This window comes from Seriola aureovittata, chromosome 9 (genome assembly GCF_021018895.1).
Source record: "Seriola aureovittata isolate HTS-2021-v1 ecotype China chromosome 9, ASM2101889v1, whole genome shotgun sequence".
In the NCBI taxonomy this organism is placed as follows: Eukaryota; Metazoa; Chordata; class Actinopteri; order Carangiformes; family Carangidae; genus Seriola; species Seriola aureovittata.
The window spans coordinates 6842342-6864550 of NC_079372.1; the positions used below are offsets into that span (position 1 = coordinate 6842342).

General features: G+C 43.7%; 1 protein-coding gene across 9 annotated transcripts in view; it reads right to left on the minus strand.

The window, feature by feature from the left end:
* Positions 1–22209, minus strand: part of LOC130174418 (neuron navigator 1-like) — a 98395-nt gene that overhangs the window by 73361 nt on the left and 2825 nt on the right. For 5 of the 9 annotated variants that reach the window (XM_056384221.1, XM_056384220.1, XM_056384217.1 and 2 more), the window contains exons 1-4: positions 15720–15857; positions 14318–14501; positions 10143–11040; positions 9132–9223 (exon numbers count right to left, since the gene is read on the minus strand). In XM_056384221.1, the coding sequence (XP_056240196.1) occupies positions 9132–9223; positions 10143–11038 (988 nt within the window). In that variant the 5' untranslated portion in view covers positions 11039–11040; positions 14318–14501; positions 15720–15857. Of the gene's footprint in view, positions 1–9131; positions 9224–10142; positions 11041–11678; positions 11772–14317; positions 14502–15719; positions 15859–22209 lie in introns of those variants that run through there. The other 4 variants (XM_056384218.1, XM_056384222.1, XM_056384214.1 and 1 more) reach the window with 4 other exon arrangements.

Below are 22209 nucleotides of genomic sequence, written 5' to 3' on the forward strand. Positions count from 1 at the left end.
AGACCTCAAATGATCATCACACAACCCCTCCACCGGCCTCATATTACCCCTCCATTCATCTCCGTTTACTCTTTTCTCATTTCCTTCCTTGCTTCCTTCCTTCCTACAGTAACCCCCCCTTAACCTCTGGTTAATGTAGCGGCACAGGTCATTAAGTTTGCAGGATATGGATTCATCACTATCCCAATCCATCCGTCAGCACAAGCATTACGATACTTCAGTGGTTTAAAACCAGTGCCCATGTGTATGTGTGGGAGTGTGAATGAGTGTCGGTGTCTATATTTTTGTCCATCCTCCCTTGCATGTGTGTTTGTGTGTGTGCGTGGGCCTGTCTCTCTGAGTGTGTCACATTGATGAGACAGGCCCAGAGAAGCCACAGCTCCCGTCCAGGGATCTCAGTTTAGCTCTGGCACGTTCAGCGACGTCATGTCATCGCTCTGGACATCCCATATCCAATCAGCACAAGACACAGTAACTCAGATTCTTCTTCATCCTCCTCCTCCTCATTCTCTTTATTATTCCATGGTTTTCTACCGCCAGCATCACCCCTGTTTGACCCGCCTACATTGCTTCAAATACCTACAGAATCTATTCCTGTAAGTCCTCCTAACAAACAGGGCTGGGTGGAGATCCGATAAGAGAGAGACATAAACATAAACAGAGACAGAGAAATAGAATGATGTCGTCATTTCTCATCTGCCTTTATTTCCATTAGAGGTAATCATGATGACAGGGCATAAAATGAATTTTAAGTCCATAATAACTCATTACCAATCAATACAACTGTTTGCAGTACCATTTGTTTTTGTGTATTAATGCATCCTGTCTACATACAGGTCTTGTCGTTTAACTGGAGTAGTGTGTATGCACCATTAGTGCACCTCACTTTCCCTTGTAAGCAGGCAGCAATGCCTACAGCTATGATGTTATCAGGCCTCAAACTGTTAGGAGTAGCATTCAGACAAGCAGCCTGTTGGGCTAATGCCCATTTTCTGTTCCATTTGCATAAATCGGTTGACTCTAAACCAGAGAGAAAACAGGCAATGTCCTGTTTGCTCACATTCCACACTCAATGTTAGAGAGGTACTTTAAAAACGGCTCAATTTTCAACAGCAAACCAAACTGGCGCCAATTGAACTTAAAAATGACAACGACAATCATTAAGGTACGCGCACAGCATGCTTGCCAACAACCCCACATCCATCTGGCCTTGAATGAGTGTGTTTAACACAGGAGCTGAGTAGCAGACAAAAACACAGACATAACATTAGCTGTTTTATTGTGTAAAGGCTAAAGCCATTAATTAGAGGCAGCTAGTTTTAATAAAGGGCCAATGTTAAGGTGGTTATGCCACACCGAGCCCATGGCTCCGTGGTGACAGTTATGGGGGCTCTGGGGGCTGGTAGCAGGCCAGTATGGGGGTAAGGGATGTAATTTAAGGCTAATAGGTGCTGTACGTCAGCTCTTATACCTCCCTGATGAGGGATTAAGGTTAGTCAAATGAGAGTGACCGTGCACAAGGCAGGTCTGTGTGGCGCACAGATGCACGAAGGGGCAAAGGAACGCGTCAGTGCTCTTGAAAGCACATAGACACACAAGTTGAGTGTGTGTTGGCAGCACACAGCTACTTGTTTGTTCCAGTACTCGTCTCTCTGGCTCCACAGTCTAATCACTTTAATATATGTCTGATGTAAACATATATTCTCTACCTCTCTTTTCTGCTTAGTCTCTCTCTCTTTCTCTCTAACTCGCGCACAGATACACCCCCCCCCCCACACACACACAAACACACACACACACAGCATGCCGTCTGTGCAGGGTGTCTGACTGACCTGAGCAATCTGGCCTGACATCAGAGAAGCTGGCAGTCTCAGAGCATGGTGAGTGCCACTACTCAGTATTAACATACACATTCACGCGCACACACACACACAGACACATTCAGTATGTTGCAGAAGTGTGTGTGTGTGTGTGTGTGTGTGTTTGTGTGTGTGTGTTTGAAGAACTTTGTGGCCTAACCACAGTGGCTGGAGCCTTGGGAAATTTGCTATGATGATGGGCAAACAGTTCCAGACACACATAAAGACACTTTTAAGCAAAGGAAAGTAAAGGTGAGGGAGACAGGTAGACAGAGATATGGGGATGAATGGATAGATTGAAATCACAGAGTGAATTAGAAAGAGAGAGAGACAGGCAGAAAGAGCCTCAGTGCTTTGCATGAGTATATTTGCCCTAGCATCTCTAAACAGTTTGGAAACAGATTCGCCACTGTATTTCTACAGAGTGGCCATGTAGCCAGCAGGACACACACACACACACACACACACACACACACACACACACACACACACACACACACACACACACACACACACACACACAGACACTTTGTGGTGCATTATATGCATGTTTACAAGGTTACACAAGGTCTCCACCTATGAAAGGAAAAGTACTGTGAGAGGAGAGGACAGCGTTGGAGGACTGCTTTGGATGCAACTAATTGTATCAGAGCGCTTTAAACTTTAAGAGGAACGGCTCCCATTTGAGTAAAGCAGATGGCATGCGTTCTCACTTTCACCCACTCCCTGTTGTCACAGTCCTCTTGTTTTGCCTTTTTGTGTGTAAGTAGAAAGAAGATAAAGAAAAGAAAAGAAAAAGAGTTGCTCCAAAGATGAGACAAGCGTGAACGGGGCAGAGAAGTGAGAAGAAAATGATGAGAGAAGAGTGTGACTGAGAATAGAAGAAGAGGAGAGAGTGAGCGTGTCAGAATAGCGGACACCATGAAAGGAGCCTACTGGATGCTGCTGGTGAGGAAAAAGGCAGAGGAATGTAAGAATGTGAAATTATAAACGCAGAAAACAAGGCGACGAGGAAAGTGAGAGGAGGAGGAGGAAGAGGATGGGGTGAGGAAGGATCTCTGTATGTGTGCCAGAGGAGCAGAGGAAGCCAGTAAGACAGAGAGGGGATATCCTGCCTCACCGCCTTGCCACTCCTGCTACGTTTGCTTATGTCCGCTAACACGCTAATGCATGGGGTCCACAGGACACAGGGAAGAATACCAGACCATGACGCACAAATACACAAGGGAAGGCTCACAGTCACACTCATGCTGATAGTGCACCAAACACAATGACATGGCTATTAATGTCCTGTTTACACACAGAGTACTGAGGAGGCAATCTGATGCATACAGTGTGTGGCTTCCTAGTCTGAGTCAAAAATGTATGTGTGGATGAGAGTTTTTCCACAATAACACCTTTCTGCCGGTCTTACTCAGTGCTGATGATGCACTGCATGAGTCACTGGCTTAGGCATTTGGGCAACTCAGCCACTTAAAGGCTATCTATGACAATAGTGTGAGAGCATCAGTCATGCGAACTCCTGAATCCACAAGGCACAAATGCTAATCCAACAAAAACAGCGTTCTCTCATGAATCACACACAGCTGAGGGGTGAAAGCCATCAAGCGCCAACCTGAGAATCTTAAAGTTAAATGAGGAAAAAATAAATACATTTATGTGCCTGTGTGTGTGTGTTTTTAAAAGGAATCTCTCTTTGTAGACGCTCCCCCCACAGTCGCATCAGTGTTGACATTCTCAGCACACTTCCCAGGGGTATCCCGAAAACGCTGTGCTGCAGAGGCTGGTTGCTTGGTTACAGCGTGGTGTGAATACAGCAGCGATGGATATCATCAGCATGTGTGAGTGCGTTCGCTTGTGCACTTATACTTCTGTTGGTTGAAAAAAAACAACAAAAAACTGCTCTTACCAAAGAAAGATGTAAAGTAGTAGATAAATAAAATATTAAATTGATTATGACAAATACATTTTGAGGGAAACCTCAGGAATCCGCATGCTAAATGTATATACTCATCGTCCTGCATGTGAGCGTGTGCTTGATTCTTCATGGGTTATTCATTTGACAGATAGATGTCTTGGTGACTCCATTCCCGTGTGAGTGGGTGTGTGTGGTTCCACAGAGACACAGGGAGGTTACACACATGACTGACTCCATAACTCGATTCCCTGGGTTGGGAGTCACCCCAGAGGTCAAAAAGGATCTTGTGTGTGCACTCATTCACCCATTCCTCAATTCACCCTTCTCCCTCCCTTCTCTCCTTCTGTCTAACGCAGACATTACCGTGCGCCTCCTTGGTTGTAAAGGGGGGGGGGGGGGCTAGCTGGCAGGAGGAGGTGGCAGCTCTGTCTTAATGCATTGCCACACAAGTGCTGGATGGCTGTGTGTGTGTAGACGAATGGGAGAATAAGGAGCCTCAGATGTGTATACGCATGTGTGCCTTTCTACTCATGTGTGTATTCATGTGTACATTTAAGACACTCATGTCATGATGTCTTCCCCTTCAAACTCACTAACATAACATAAAAGAATTCAGCCTCCGCTTCATCTGTGCGGGCGCTGGATTGCAGAACTCTTGACAGGTCAATGTTAGGATCAAATATAGAGCAGGGGCATGACATTAAACCCTAAATAGTGATTACTGCCCCACTCCTGGTGATGAGCGAGGACATAATCTAGTCCACGCTTACGTCTGATCATTTTCCCAAAGCTACTAAACCACTCATCACTGTCCAACGCCAAATCGGCATATGTCTCTCTGATTAGATTGGCCAAAGAGGATTATGCACTGTCTAAGAGTAGATGTAGCCTGGGGTTATCGAAATGCTATTCACTAAACTGCCCAAGGGCATTAAAGAGATGGTAACCATGAAATTTAGAAATTGCAATCTGATTTCATACATTCATTACTAAAGATTTGCCTTTTATCTGCCTAAAAGTGAACAGCACAAGGGTGTATTAAAATGTAGTTCTCTATGTAAGGGCTGCTCAACAGGACAAAATAAATATATACTGTATTTCTATCTACGGTGTTTTATAGTGTATATGTTGATATTTTATGAAAGGTAAATATTTATTCAGTAAATCCAATGAATGTGAAACCATCCACTAAATTGTGTTATTTGTCACTATTGTATACTCACTATTTACTATTTAGTATGTACTAGCATTTAGAATTAAATAGAAAAATGACTTGCATACTGCCTTCTGGGCTATTTCAGCTATAAAAAGTGCTTACCAAAGTCTCTGTGTGTGCGCCACTTTGACTGGTGCTTATTCTCATTTTGTATTCTTCTGTCAAGCTGAGCAAAGTCACATCTAAGCTTTCAGTCATTTCTAGAGTTTGCATTATCAATTTCCTGTCCTTATTTATATTTTCCACAAAAATAAGACATGCACGGAGCTCTCTTTACAAGACGGGACACATAAACAGAACAACACACTCACTTGCCAGTTTATTATGTACATCTAGATGATAACAAATGCAATCTAATAGAGTCCTACAGTAGATCACACCTTCATTTATAAAGTTTCTTATTGAAACTGTTGTGGAGACGTGTTGATTCAACCTTATGATCATTTTCTAGGAAGCAGTTTATGGTGCTGTTGCACTGCATTGCATTATTAGAGTGGTGTTTCTGTTATTTACCCCTGTTTGAGACTGTCTCATCCACCGTGTGCGAGACAGTCCTGGACATTCCCAGAGAAAAGCTCCAGGAAGCAGCTGTGTGCTGCTTTTTAACGTAGGCGAGGTACGTTTGTAAAACCAGCCATTTGGTCCCGATCCTGAAAGTCTTTTCTCTTGTAAAAGTAAAAAATATTGTTTGAAAACAGTTCCAGTAAAGCATAAATCCTGCTTTTTGTGTGGCTTGTCCGAGTCTCTTTTCATGCGTGGCGTCTTCCTCGCCTTGATCATTGGCGAGAATGGCAGTTTTACTGGCTGTTTTTTTTTTTTTTACTCCAAGAAACTACAGAGAGCTCAGACCATACTCGAAAACAAAAGTCGACAAGCAACACAAAGGTGAGATTTATGCTTTGTAACAACTTCCCAAACAGTATTTTTCAGTTTAGCAATAGAAAAGATTTTAAAGATGAGCATTAACTGGTTGGTTTTGTAAATATATGACTGGTTCTGGCAGCCCCAGAATAGAGCTATTATTTAGCCTCCCCTCATTGATATAAATGGGTTGGACAAAATATATAACACCTGCCTGCACAACACAATACAATTCAACAGCACCACAACCTGCAACCTTCAAACAGATCATGAAGCTGAACGCAGGACTGTTGTATTAGACTTCATTACTTTAACTTTGGTGTATGTTACTAAAGAATAAATTAAGAGAATTGGGACAATTGTACACTTCAGTATCATACAGTGCAAACTGGCACATGGCCGCCAACATTTTCTTTGTCTCACATTGAGAAACACATCATGAAATCTCTGCTCCGGACTGTGTGACTGCATCAAAGGAACAAATGTCAATTTATTTCAAAATAACGGGTCGAACTCTCACCTGGAAGGTTCAATTCGTTTTGCTTTCTAACCGTAAATGTCGCCGTCGGATGACGGGGTGTGGTGGGTGTGGGATGCTGTGCAGTGTTTCATATCCATGTGAACAGAGTTTTCAGACCATATGTAAATCAATCCTCTGTGTTTAAAGGTGTCCATACAGTGTGTGTGTGTGTGTGTGTGTGTGTGCGCATGTGTGTGTGTGTGAGAGAGAGAGAGAGAGAGAGAGAGAGAGAGAGAGAGAGAGAGAGAGAGAGAGAGAGAGAGAGAGAGAGAGAGACAGCTGACAGACTTTGAGAGTGTCCGTAGGGAGTATCAGGCCATACCCTCACTGGGAGATGAAAAATGATACACAGTCCACATCGCATTTATCTTTCAAACACCATCTGTGTACTGTCACACACGCATACATCAGCGCACATACACACACACATGCTCGGACATGAACGCATGCTCAACTGCTCCTCTCCAGAGAGCGACAGGGTCAGGAGGTCTGTGGTGTAATTGAAAGAGCACATGGTGCTACAGTCACTTTAAATGTTCAGGTCTTCATTAGTGTCTCGGATAGAAAATGTAAGAGCTGATTATGTTACTGCTGATTCAATCTAGCTGAATGAAAGCATATGGAAAACATTTCAGTCTGGGGGAAACTACTCTTTTACCATAGTCACTAAGGACAACCATTACAAAATTGCATCATGATTTGGCCTTGTGTTGTGTGTTCAACCAGAGTCCTTACTGTTTGTTCTCTTTCCTCTTACAAAAAACAAAATCCATCAACTCACTGACCTCGTCGGCCTCCTCTTTTCATCTCTGACCCCTTACACTCTTTCTCTCTTCCTCCCCTTCCAAACTTTGCCTTGCTCCCTTGTTTCCACCTCCTTCCTCCACTCCCTAAATTACAGTTATTACAGTGTCAGCCCACCCTCCATGTAAATGCAGCTTCAGAGGAGTCTAAGACACTTTAGTTCTGTTCCTAACGCCTGCTAGGGAGCAATTACAAGGCCACAACCAGAGTCCCAAGACAGCCAAGGGCCTTTTAAGACTGGGGCTGGTCCACCACCAGTTCCCACCCACCCCCCAACCCACCCCTTCCACAACCAGCTGGTTGAAACCTCCAAAAAGCTTTTAAAAGGTTTTATTTGCAGCCTTCTCTATTCTTTTAATTATATACAGACAGGTCAGACACACAGAGAACTTGAAAGTCAAGGAAAAACTGTGACATAATAAACTGTATGGTCTAGCAAATAATACATGTAATAAAAGTTATTAATAACAATGATAGATGTCTGAATATGATGTCTTCTATGTACAGTAAGGTTCACTGTAAGACGTAGCCAGGGCAAATTTTTACCTGAGGTCCACCAGGAGCTGGCACATAATTCATTCAAACTAATTCCAACACAATCCGTATGCTGTAATCCAGTCCTTTGCTGGACCACAAGGCGACAACTTCAAATGGTCCGATATGTTTATATACTTCTTTCCCTCTGCATCTCCTCCTCCTCATTTCTGTCCAAGCTGACTAGCTGGCTCTTTAAAATTGAGTACTGTGGTCTAGCCTTTCTGATTTTATATTTAAATTATGACAAAGAAAAATGATATTGGGATGTTATCCTTGGACCTTGTTTGTGTTTAATGTCACTGTGCTGCTACTTTGTCCCTTGAATTGGAAACATGCATAAACAGGGCTACGATTCCCACAGTGTACTCCGACCCCTACAAGTAGAAAACCCACTGTCATAGTTTCATTTCAATCCAATGTGCAAAACTACAACCAATAACTCTCCTGATACTTTCTGACTATGTTGAACATATTCTGTCAAGTGTGTGAGATTTTGGCCATTAAAGCGTAACACACACAAACGCTGGACTGCAACTCCCAAAGCTAGGCAGTCAATCCCCTCCTGTCCAACTGACACCGCATAAAAGAGAATGATTCACTAAACCACTGATAAAGTCATATCTCTGAGGCACGTCCACATCTCTAGACTCTAGACTGACCACGGTGATGCATGACAATGGCTGTGGGTACTGAGCAAACCATTACTCAAAAGGACGAGGAGGGGGTTGTGCAGGGAGTGTGGCTTTTTAGGTCAATGAAGCTGGAGAGGAAGAAGTGCAAGAGAGGGATGGAGAGAAAGTATGAGGGGGAGGGGGGGAGGAGTTCAAACTCCTCAACAGCTCTTGGACGAAGCTGAAATCAACATGCATTTAATACTGCCTGGCAGCGAGTTCAGAAGTGCCCCATTACTGACCCACATCACCCATGCCATCTCCCTTCATCTGAACATCCTGAGCCCATCTCTCTTTTCCATCTCCTCATCGAGGAACCACTGCAGTCACACACACACACACACATACACACACACACACACACACACACACACACAAAATTACGCCACCTAACCTCAGACATGGCTCCTGAGGAATGATGAGTAGCAGCGTGACAGACAGAGAATGGTTGTCCCTTAGCCTTCACTGAGTCTATTCAGGTTCCACAATGAGACCCAAAGGTTGCCTGCTGGCATCTCCTGTCTGCCGCCATTTATGACTCTGTCGCAGTAAATGCGTCTGGGTCTGGCTGCCATGAAGTAGGCATCCATACCTGCCAAAAGAGCTCTCGGGCCTCTCAGCGCCCCTGATGCTAACCGGGCAGGAAAACACTAGACTTCAAGATTTGTTCAGTGACGGAGACAGAGACAAAGGAAAATTGATGATGGTTCTAATTTCTGGAAAAATGTGTGTCAGCGCATCAAACCTGGTGTTAGGTCATCGCAGCAGACTTCTATGGATCCAGAGGAGCAGTCGCTCAGTTCATCCACTGAGAAATCCCTCTCCTGCACCTGCAGCCTGCAAAAAACATCATGAACAAAGCCATCGCACATCTGTTACTGTACATGCAAATCACTTCAATATCGCAGATTACAATCAGACACACAAGCCACTGTGTATGACAGTCGGAGAACATGGACTTTCCCAGATGTGTAATTTCCATAAGAGCAAAATCACTGATGATCCACAAAGCACTGTAAACAAGTCCATCATTATGAAAGTAAAAAAAAAAAAGAAGCAGAAGTTCTTGTTTTGAACTTTATCTTATAAAAGTATTACACACCATGCTTTCAATGAAAATTATTTCCTGATTTGACTGGTCTATTCGTCATGGATTGATTCATATCACTAAAACACCACACACACACACACACACACACCACTCAACAACACACACCAGACACAGTGACACTATATTATTTTTTTACTTACAAAATTAGATTATCTTTTTTCTTGTTTTTATCCCATGTCATCAGAGACTACGTGTGTGTGTGAGAAAGGACAACAGTACATTGAGTGAGCCCAGAGGCTGTCAAGAAGACACTTTAAGAAATCAGCTCTGCTCCAGAAAACACCAAGTGTGTGTATGCATGCACACAAATGTATGACTGGAAGAGATACAAAGGAATTAGACTGAAATGGCCAAAACAGGCCTCTGGGGCTGGTGGTGTCCAGAGTAGGAGTCGGTGTGTGTGTGTGTGTGTGTGTGTGTGTGTGTGTGTGTGTGTGTGTGTGTGTGTGTGTGTGTGTTTTTGAGTCAGCAGAGAGGGGGATCGTGAAAAGCTATGAGGAGAGAGTGATCATATGATGATGACAAGATAATAGTTTTACAAGGGGTCAGTGAACGAGGGCTCATGATGGAAGTCTTTTTAAACTCGAGTGTCCATGTGTGTGTGTGTCTGTGTGTGTGTGTGTGTGTGTGTGTGTGTGTGCTCACCTGTAGCTGAAGGGAGCCACAGTAGCCATGTTGACTCTGGGTGTGTGTGTCTCTGTGAACGCAGCCTCCTTCTCTGGGTTTTGATCCTGTGCATCAACAGCCACCTTGGACATCACTGGCAGCGTGAATGTGATGGGTGGCAGTGGCAGGGGGCCGGGAGAGGAGGCCAGACTACTGTCCTCAGGAGTCGCCATCTCCTCATCTGACTGGCTCATGGAGTTACTACGACCTCTGACGGCGTGCTCGTAGCTCGTTTGAGTGAGAGAGGGACGGAGATTACCGTTGTTCAACATGCTGGACTGGGCTGGCTGGTTTTCCGGACGCTCTTCTTCTCTTCCTGGTATGACCTCACTCGTTGTTACAACGTTGGAGTTATCCCCTCTCCTGAACTGGTGCGGGGGACGCAGGTTGCTGGCTCCCCATGTTTCGTTCTTATTGGTGAAGGTGTTCCTGTTGCGATTGCCATCGTTTGGTAACTGCGTTGGGGTGTGCGCCAGGGCTGGTTTTCCCAGATCCAGTGTGTCTTTGGAGTGTGGCGGTGGCACCCGGCGCTGGGTCAGCGGGCTGCTGTAGGCAGAGCGGGACACCTGGGGAGCGGGTAGCGCTCCCGTCCGGTGGAAGAGATTACTTTTCAGGCTAGCATCTCTCAGTAGGTCCCTGGAGGAAGGCCCGGGGATGTTGGAGCTTTTTGGGCGAAGTGAAGGAGAGTGCGTGGGCGTCTGTGTGGGAGTGTGGGTGGGTGTGTGTTTAGGGGTCAGTATCAAGGGCCTGGGCAGGTCACTAGCCCGGCGGTGCGGGTCTGTTTTGGGGGAGGAGGGCAACAGGTTACGTGGAAGGGGGATTCCTGAAGAGGGAGGCCCACGGGGGGCCGACTTCACGTTAACTCCCCCACTCATATCTGAGAAACAACAAGGAGAGAGACACGTATGATGAGTCAAAACACTGGACTACGTGGTGAGTGGCTCCACTTACAAGTCACATCCACATCAACAATACGAAACTATCAGTCACAAAAGCCCCCAAAAAGTTTGCTTATCCAATAAGAGGTTAATTCCACGACATTAAAGTTCCACTGGAGATAATCAGGTTCTTAACGCAGAGCTCAGCAGGAATCCATGTTATGTGAGCATGTCAACAAAGTACATATGACAAACTGAGTCATGGTAAACCACGAGTTGAACTTATTTTCAGCGAGCCGTGGCGCGTCTGCACAATCAGATTTGCCTGCTAGGAGTTCAAAACCCGAGAACGGTTTCAGACACAGACACATGCTCTCAGCAACGTCTACAAGCTGCTTTTATAGTGTTATGTTCAAATAACTGATTTTCTCCACATAATGAATTCAAACACTCCCCGCACGCACGCACGCACGCACGCACGCACGCACGCACGCACGCACGCACGCACGCACGCACGCACGCACGCACGCACGCACACACACACACACACATACACACACACACACACACACACACACACACACACAGCTCTCATCTGCTCTCAGCACCTTCAGTGGAGGAATGGGATCGTCCTGACCTGATTTGCTTTGATTCCAGAGATTCACAGCTTCTGTCACCTCCTTCGCCCGTCTCGCTCAGAATGGCACAGACCTCCCGAGAGCTATAAAAGATATTTGATATTCTCTGTGCCCGTCTGTTTTACGCAAACCGCAGCTTCTACTTTCTACTTCCTGAACAGCACATTTGCTTTGGGACAGTGCAGTACAAATAGATTTCAATATAATTATACACACACGCACAAATACGCAGATTTAACGCTTAGCCCTTCTTGCCCTGTCTTAAATAGCGGACGTTTTGCTGCCAGAAGATTTCTCAGGCAGCTGTCTTCAGCTAAGCAGAGATGTGTCAAATTAAGCCATCAAAGTCACGAGGATAACATGATGGAATATTTGACAGCACATCTAATCACAGCATTGCACACAGTGTTACATACAAACACACACACACACATTTTCCCAGCAGTCCGAGCAAAAGGTCTGTGTCTTTTTTTCAGAATCACTGCAGTGGAAAGCGGTTGACTGCTGCAGCTCAAAAACTCACAACATTCCCACAAATAACAATTCAGCTTTTTGTAAAGGAGAGGACAAGCGTCTCTGTAGAGAGACCTTCCTCTCACCTACTTATTATATTAGACTAAATGACACAGAAAATGGAGATTTGGTTTTGCCAAGGACTGGTGCTCTATCATAGTTGGCTCAATGCTAATGTGCAGCAGCGTACAGCAGCGGTGATGCAGCAGAAGGTAAACAGAGACAGATGTGATCATCCATCCTCCTTTCCCCTCATCTCTCTCACCAAATTCCTCCTCCCCCTCATTCCCGTAACCCCCCCCACCCCCACGCCCACCCCCACCCCCCCCACCGTCTCTTTTTCGCTCACTCTTTCTCCTGGGAGGTCGAGTCACTAATGAGCATCAGAATTTCTGTCTGTCTCGTATAACTCCTGCTAGGGTTTCCAGGAGCACAGGTGCGGTCTTGGTATGTATCTATATGTATGGAAATTGGCTAATCCCTGGGGACACACCGGGGTCATACCGGTACTACAGCAGCCCACGTAAGGATGTGCAGAGGCTCAGCTGGTGGTGGGGAGATCTGTGTGTGTAAATACGCAGAAAGAGAAACCAAAGAAAAAAAAAAAAAAAAAAAGACAATAAGACATTTCAGCTGACTGAACCCAGCAGCTGTAAGAGGCTGGTTAAACAGACAAATCAATTTCTGCTCTTATTCGCTCACAGATAAGACGGTGTTTTACAGCACAAGCTTGTCACACATAAAGAGCATTTTCTCTGCGTCGTGTGCTCAGACTCCATATAGGCTTCAAAGACAAGATCCTTCTGTATCTTTCTGTTACATAAGTGCTTTTACAATGGTTACATTGTTGGCTTGCTGATATATTCAGTTCAGAGAAAAGTAACATTGTTAAAAGCTGAAACAAAAGATTTTCTGGCATGTTTGTGTGATAAATGACACAAACCATGGAGGAGCTATTCACTCAATACTATAGATACGAGCTTTGTGGCTAATGATGCGACATGCATTAGTGTGTCTGCGACACTCATAGATAGAGACAAAACTTGCTTATCAAGTATTTACGTTATAATGATCACCATCATAAACTTCACGTATCAAGCATTTAAAAAAAGTGCTTTACATCAAGATCAAATAAGATTAAATTAAACACTAAAAGTACAAATGGTGAAACTGAATAAAATATCCAACAGTACACTAACAGAATAACGACACAAAGATCTTAACATAACATTATAATTATTGCAATTTTTTGTTAAATGTGAATGTAATGACCAGGGTGAATGAATGGTATCATTGAGTGTGTGACTAGTCCCCTGTCATTATGCAAGGTTGGTACTGACATCTGCTGGATATCGTAGGTAACTGCACCAGCAGGGACCCTGATTTCCCCACTGCTCCTCTATTCTGTGTAATTTTCTGCCTATCTCCAAATAGCCAGTTGCAGTAGATGAGACACGAAAGGAAACAGTTTTGGGTATGTACTTTCTGGAAGGAGGGAAGAAGGAGCATAGCGTGGCAGCTGGAAATTAGATGTCAGCTTCTAACTTCATAACTACATTACACCATTTTAGCTTCTCTGTCCCATGACACACAAAGCGTGAACTGAGTTTCGTCTGATCAAAGAAACATCCCATCTCTCTCTCATTCTCTCTCTCTCTCTCTCTCACACACATACACACACACACACACACACACACACACACACACACACGGCTCACATACAAGGGTGAGCCTTGTGACGAACACCCTCTGACTCATCACTAAATCAATAAATGAAGCGTTAGCACAGACCTCTCTGTTTGTGAACTGAAGGGCATTAGCAGTGCCTGTGTTTGTGCGTGTCACCCAATCTCTAAAGTTGACCATAAATTAATGTAATTATCATATTATTCTGTAATGACAACAAACAAAAACAACAGCGATAATGTGTGTGTCATAAATCATCTCACAGTGCGCTAGTGACACACACCGGTTCAAAAGACACTAAAACGAGCTGTCAGGATTCCTGGAAAGGCAGAGTTTTCTTAGAAGTCACCACAGCATGAAAATAACAACATCTGAAGCTCATAAAAGCTTATGAAGAAATGTCATGTGCCAGAGCTGCTGCCCCACATGTGTATCTTACCTGCCAATGGGGTGCCGAGTCCTTCGGTGTGCTGTTAGGCCGAGCGCGCGGAGCCGGCAGGAGGGAGGTCACACTTCTCCGACGTCCCAGGAACAATGGGCTGTTTTTTCCTGGATCACTGTTGCATCCTCACCGCTGCCCTCCCATTGGTCCAAACCGCCTCACCATTCACCAAGACAGGAAGCTGTAATAAACAAGAATGACATTTTCATCCAATCAGGGGGCCCCGTACCAAAGTGACTCATTTTCAAAGTCACTTTCAAACACAAATCAGTGTTCTCATCTTTTGGCAAAAAAAGAAAAAAATCATAAATTCACACACACACTCACACACAGACACACAGACACACACACGCACACACACATGCACACGCACACACACACACACAGACAAAGTGTCTGTCTGAACAATGAGGACTATTTATGTTATCATGAGTCAGTGACCCAGATGGAAATTTATTTTACAGTGACCCACTATCGCCATCCTGACACAACATGGCATTTAAGTCATCTAACAGCTATTATCCACTATGCAGAAACACGTTTTTTAAGTTTTTTTTCAATGGGTTTTGTAAGCGTTTCATTCACTGAGAATTACCACTTAACCCAGTTCAAAACATAAAAATGACCAAAACTGGTGTCACAAGGCTTTCAGAGCAGCACAGTCCAACCACATGGAAAAGTCATCGGTTGAGGAGTCTCGAGATTTCTTCAGAGGGAGTGTGAATCACTCGCAAACTAGGAGAAAGATGCACGTCTAACACACACACACACACTCTCCAGATGTACTCATCATAGAAGCGAGCATAGCGGTACAAACACAAGCACCCACAAACTAAACAGGGCAGAGCATAACCAGACTACCAGCAATATAAACATGACCATGTGTGCACAAACAGTTTCCCTCCACTCAGATTCGCTGCTGCAGATCCTCTCCACATCCCCCTCAACACGTCGACCTCAGATGTACACACAACACAGTATGTATGCTATGCATGCTGCACTGAGTCATACAGCCACTATAATGCTGACTCAGCCTGATCACATCATGTCACCCCTGGTTAATAGGATACCCCCACCTCTCTCATCCGCTCTCCACCTCTTTTCATCCCACTTAAGCTCTGCCTTTCTTTCTGTTTCGCCTCTCTCTTTCACTCTACTGCCATCCCTCCGCTACGCTGCCGATTGCGAGACCACTGGTGAACATGTTCGTAGGTCAAGATGCAGTGTTTGTATTGATCCGTCCACAGGATCACAGTTGGATTCGCGCAGATGAGAGAAGACGAGAAGAGATGTACACACACAGGGGAAGATAAACAGCAACACTCAAATTAACACATGCCCGAGCAGAAATATTAAATACTTCAAACTTAAGTAAAAATAAACACAAGGCTACACTCACCCTCTGCGAGCGTTGGGATACAAAGCATCAAGTGAGTTCGTGTCCAATCTGTATGCTGCTGAGTGCGTCCAGCTGAGTCCCTGCCTTCGCTTCTGTCTACTTCTGCCTGGCAGGCCCCTGAGCTGCGAGCATGTGTATTTCTGTGTGTGTCTCTTGTCTGTCATTCCTCTCCTCTATCACGTCATGCCGCTCTGCTGCTGCCGCAGTACGCCTGCAGCCGTATCCCCGCCCCTCTCTTTCTATTTTGCCTCCCTTCATCGCAGTTGCTATTTCTCTCTCTCTCTCTCTCCCTCTCTCTCTCTCTCTCTCTCTCTCTCGGTAATGGACCTGTTGGCTGTGATCCCTCCCTCTCCGAGGTGAAATATAAGCTCAGCCAAGGCAGACACAGGCAGGCCCATTAGCTGGATGAGTGTGGTTTGTGTGTGTGTGTGTGTGTGTGTGTGTGTGTGTTTGTACGTGTACACGTGCATGGCTGCCTGTATAGTGTGAGTAATACATGGTAATTAAGCAGATGTGGCCACAAATGTGAAAAGCCCAAACCCATCATCCGGCTTTCGAGGCCTAATTGGTGGTCAGAGAAAGCGGGATGAAAAAAGACAGAAAAAAAAAAAAAAAAAAGAAGTATTCTAATGATAACTCTGCTGACGACAACACACACAATCACACACACATACATCTGATGTCTTTATCTGTGTCTGTACTCAGTGCACATGTCTGCATGAGCAAGACCCTGAAGGAGGAGCAGCCCATCCATCACTCCTTTAATTTGTCCCACACCTCTAATGAGAAGGGAAGAGAGGGAGCAACAAAGGGGAATAAAGGAGATGCTAAAGAGCAGAGAGGCTGGAAACAGGAGGCAGTGATGGAGAAATCAACACGTGCGGAGAAAACCTTCTTGACGTCTTTACCCCAGATGGCAGACAGAGAGAAACAATACACACCCCCCAGATCTGACCTTGGACCAGACTGTGTGTCCGTCTTCATCAATCACAGACTGTAAAATTCTCATCACATGCGGCCACAGCTCACAGTTTACAAACAGAGGGAAATGTTGTTTAAAGGTAACAGCAGTGAGGCACGCTGCTGGGACTGTCAGTGCTGTTCTGTGTGAGGCCAGGGCGCCTAAAACTGAGATTTCTTCATTCATGGTAAACACTCAACAGGCCCCAAAGACGTTTTTATCAGCTATTTTGACAACCGGACATCATCTCCCTGTATTTACTCACAGGTTTTTTTGTTTGTTACGAGTTTAACAGAGAAATCTGGTTATTTTGTGGTTTTTCTTTTGTTTTATTTGCTAGTCGATCTTTTCCCCCACAGTTACATCTGTGTTTCTCTCTGTGTCTCTTATTCTTTCTCCTTTTCTCCGTCTGTTTTCTCTTCTCATATTTCTGCTGAGCTGGCTTACAGTTTGACACACTGACTTAAGGGACGGTGCTGAATGTTTAATGAAGATTGTGATACACTAACGGGATCAGACTCACACAATGTGTCTGTAATGCCCCATTTGTACAGCATATATCCACCAGCTTTAAGTACGGTTTAAATCATGTCATGTTCTCTCACTGCGTGTGTCTTTACAGTCTCGATCTTGCGGTGAATTACAGCTCGTAGCTCTCCGGCTGATCACATATTGATCAGGCATCGACTGGCTGTGCTCACACTTGACTTTGTCTGTAAGTCACTGCTGGTTAAATACATAAATAATGGAAAATGTGGCCCAGTTAAACAGCAGCATGCAAATAAATAAATCAACTGATCAGCCAATCATGATAAACTGATAAAAGCTATTAGGACACAGTACGTTGCCCAGAGAGCACAGGCCCCCCCACCACACACACACACACACACAAACACATACATACATACATACATACATAGCACATGCATACTGAGCACATACGCGCCCCTCCTCCCTCTTTCCCCCACATACACAGACGTACAGTTCAGTCTGCCATTCAGGCTGTAGCCCACAATCACTGTAAGTGCTCACCTCCAAATACGCACATTAATGCTGAGGCCCCTCGTCTGTTTTTCCAGCTCCCAGGAGATTGAGATGATGTTATGTGCAGCAACCACTCCCAGTACAAAACACACTGAAATGATCTGTTGCTTTGACTCGGTGGCTCATGAAACGGGAAGTGACTTGAAACAGAAGGATTATGGGTAGCAGCGTCCATGAGTCTGCAATGAGTGTGTGTGTGTGTGCGTGTGTTGAGGGGAGGGGGTTTAATGTCATAGCTAATCTGCTGATGTCCCCCAAGGCATGACCACCACCCCCCCACCCCCATGAGAGACAGACCCTGACAGACGCTGTTGTGACAATGGGACACTTGTATCACTGTCACCCCAAGGGGCATCTGGAGGGATGGAGTGAGGGGGTAGTGGGCGGGTTACTCTAACATGTTGACTGTCTGGAACATGAGGCCTCAGATGTGTAGCTTCACTGAGATGAGTAAAATAAAATAAAATAAAAACACACACACACACACACACACACACACACACACACACACACACACACACAAAGAGACAGGACAAGTACTGCATTGATTCAGCTCAGAGGAAGTCACCAGTTCCCTGTGAAAGTTTGTATCTAATTACCACAGTTCTCCATCCACAGTGTACCAGCATCCTGAGTTTGTCTCTATAGTGTGTACGACTGTATGACCGAGCCTCATGTGACTGCACTTGATGGCCTCACTACAGTATACCAGTTTGAGATGAAGCCAGTTAAAGATTTAAAAACCTGACAGTAAAATAAGGAACTACTGTTAAATACAGCAGCACAAGCAGGACACTCATCTGAATATTTTTGTTTTGTTTATTGGCATTTTAAATCTATCCATTCACCCCAGATCATGACATCTCCTTCTTTAATCTGTCATCTTTTTTTACAGCAGACATTTTGACTGTGCTATTTCAAATTATCCAAAGTCTGCTATGAAAAAGTTCTTGGCAAATAACTTGGGATGCACTGGAGGTGAGGTGTAATCATTTCACCATGCAGGAACTAAACAGCGACCTCCTGTTATTTATTACATTACAGATCTATTACAGAGGCTGTTTGTGTTAGGTTCAACAGATGATGATACCTGGAGGAAATGTTATTTCAAAATTCAGTTTGCACAGATTACATTAGAACAGATGTGTTTTTCAGTGTGTGTGGTCAAACTGCAGAATTCTTCTGAGAATTTTTCAAATGTTGTTTCATGTGCAGACACCAAATAAATGAACGCGATGCTTATGTTTGATATTCTGTAAGTGGTTGTGTATGTGTGCATTTTGCTGTTTACATGTGCCTTAAAAGGATTGTTGTAAGTATTGGCATTCCCAGATCAGGTGCAGTATTTTGGGGGCTGCTGGTGATATTTTTCCTCTTTCTGATCCTTTTCAATCATAAAATGTGAATGATGTTGTTAAATATTAAAGCTTATATTAATTGTAGAACTTTGTGTTTGAAGAGTACAATGAAGTGATGGAAAAAAATAAATAATGAATGAATAATGAATGAATCACTATATTCATTTGGATTTTTGGATTGTGGTGAAACACTAATATTAGCACATTTAGTATGGATGTATCATCATTACTAAAGTTATTAAAGATTCCATTCATCCATTTTCCACCAGTTGCCTGGAGGTCCCCGGATAAATCAAGTCTTCAGCAAACACAGACATCTGGTCAATATTTTAGGTTTAACGTAGTCTTTAATTATGTATGAAGTAAATAAAAGATAATAATAATAATAGAAATACTGGAGGAATAGTCTAATTTATATCATAATGTCGATTTCAGTCATACTGCCCAGCATTAGTTGTGATCAGTTGACAGTTGACTGGCATCTTGTGTGCCCTTTGATAAACGCAGCTGCCTTAGGGTAAGTTTCTACACGCTTTCTCCTTTTACAATATCTGCACTGACAAGTTAAACCAGCTTTGATCACAGGGAGTTGAAATTCCCACCCTGTCCCAAAAACAGCACTGACAACAAACAGTCACACATCTTCACAGGTTGCACAGCCGCAACCTCCCTCTGACAATTACCTGTTCTTCCTTTTTCCATGTTATTCTCCGGGTCATGCATGTTTCATTTTTACTGATTGATCTCTCTCTTGGACAAGCAGAAGCCTAAAATGTAAAGATAAAGGCAAAATGCCAATTGTCCTTTTTTAAAGAAGAACTTAACTACATTTTAATTATTAAGTCAAGCAATCACTACGTAACAGGAAGTTTATTGAAGACCACACCATCGGTCTCTATTCATTCTTTCGGAATATTTCCGCACTTCAGCAATAGTCGAACAATAGATGTGGACCTATCAAATACCGCCCCCTGCTGACATTACTTCAAACCATGATTCTGATCTCCATGTTTTCCCTAAAATCTGCTGGAAATCAATATAATTCTGTGTCACTTTTTCTTTCTGACTATTTGAGAGGATTTTCCATCTATTCTCTATTTATTCTGCATTTATTTCACTTCTGTTCTCCTGTCTCTCCACATCCGTCACTAGTCCCTCTCTCCGTTGCCGTCTGAAACAAAATCCAATAATAAACCTTTATCATCCAACTGCCCATCATGAGAAGCCTGGAGCCTGGATGGTTATCTGTATTAAACTGTTCAACTGACATCACTCATTCATGTTACAGCTTTTTCTTGGCATCATAAGGTAAGCTGCATATGAACACATTTAATCATTGCTTCTGAAAATGTACTATACCATTGTACATTGTGCTGAGATTAGAGAATCAAAGAATCTGGCTAATAACCTTTCACTTCACTAACTTATTATTTTGCGTACATTACACCGTGCGTGCTGTATTGCAGGTTATCAAGCAAACAAGGCATCAAATCAATCAGTTCTGTAAAAGGCTTAAAAGAGAAAGAACTGTGGCCAATTCTCATTCGCAGAAGAGGTGTAATCCCGACCCTGTTTACCAGGGAATCAGAGGCACAAGTCACACCTCAGGTACTGACTCAAAGGGACACCTGCCAGTGGTCTCATGCTACATACAGAGCAAAAAAAAAAAACAACATTTACTGTGGAGAAAGGAAATAAGAAGCACCGAAATGTTGATATAATTGCTGATAAATAAAAGGCACATTTACTGATTTGTTACAGTGACACTGAATATTGCCCCTTGATTTCCAAAATGTACACAATATCATAAATAGCCTAAATAAAATTGGGAATTCATCTTTAACATTAAAAGAGAACTCTAGCGACTTAGCATTGCACTCCTATAATAGTGCTGGGCAGCACAACCAGTGATATTACCTGATTTATTTCAAGTATCCTATCCTATATTACCCACAATGCCACTTGCTGACAGTTCAGTCAGAGATTGTGGTGTGTTAATGTAGCTAATGTAGCCTTGAGCCTCAATCAGAGGGGAGGAGTGGGCTGTGGAGGTCTGATAAACTCTCTGACTCCACAGCACCAGATTTATGACGTTTTGGATTGCCTTTACCTAAAATGTAAGTTACTGTTACAATAAAAAATGGTTAATAAACTTTTTAAGGAGTTCAGATTTATTCACTTCACTGTAAATTGCACCATTATTAGATCCTGAGAAGATCATAAGATTATTTTGAATACAGCTGTGTCTGAGTCACATGTGATTCCAGATGATCTTGGATTGCATCATATGGCGTTCGTCTGTAGCTGTCGTCTTTGAGAGCCAAAAAGTAGAAAATGACAATAAGTCAGACGTCACAGACATCTGTCCAGTGTCTGCCTACGCGAAAACCTTTATTGAAAACTTACTTTGATATTTGTTTAGAGACTTTATCATGAAGTCTGTTCAGCAGATTCTGTGTTGTCTGACCAGCTGCTGTTTTAACACAGCGTCTCCAGCTGAGCTAAAGAGCCTCATTAAGCTTTATAAAGGGTGGGAGATGCCAGCCACAGAGATGAAGGTGGAAGTAGTAGACACCACACTTCCCACTGCCTCAACATGTTTTGAGAAGCTGAGGCTGCAGAGGAATTATACAGCATACAAAACATTTCATCGAGATTTCTATGCATGCGCATCAGCCAGTTACAGCAGTTTTGTCTGTCCTTGAAGAGGAATAATGTTCTTAAAGTGTGTGTGTGTGTGTGTGTGTGTGTGTGTGTGTGTGTGTGTGTGTGTGTGTGTGTGTGTGTGTGGCTGTTTCAATATGTATTCTAATCCCATCTTCTATTACCAGTCTTTTTCTGTACAGGTTTGCTTCCATAGCACATTTTACATTTCTTAATGCAAATCTTGATTTTCAGTTCAAAGGTTCAAAAGTTTAATCTATTATTATTTGAGTGATTTATATTACTATTATTTATTATTTATTCATATGGGAATTACAGTGAAGCTGCATGGTGGTGCAGTGGTTAGCGCTGTTCGAGTCCCGGCTCGGCCGTGGGATCTTTTTGTGTGGAGTTTGCATGTTCTCTCGCCTGAAAAGAAGCTGGGATAGGCTCCAGCCCCCCCGCGACCCTACTAGAGGATAAG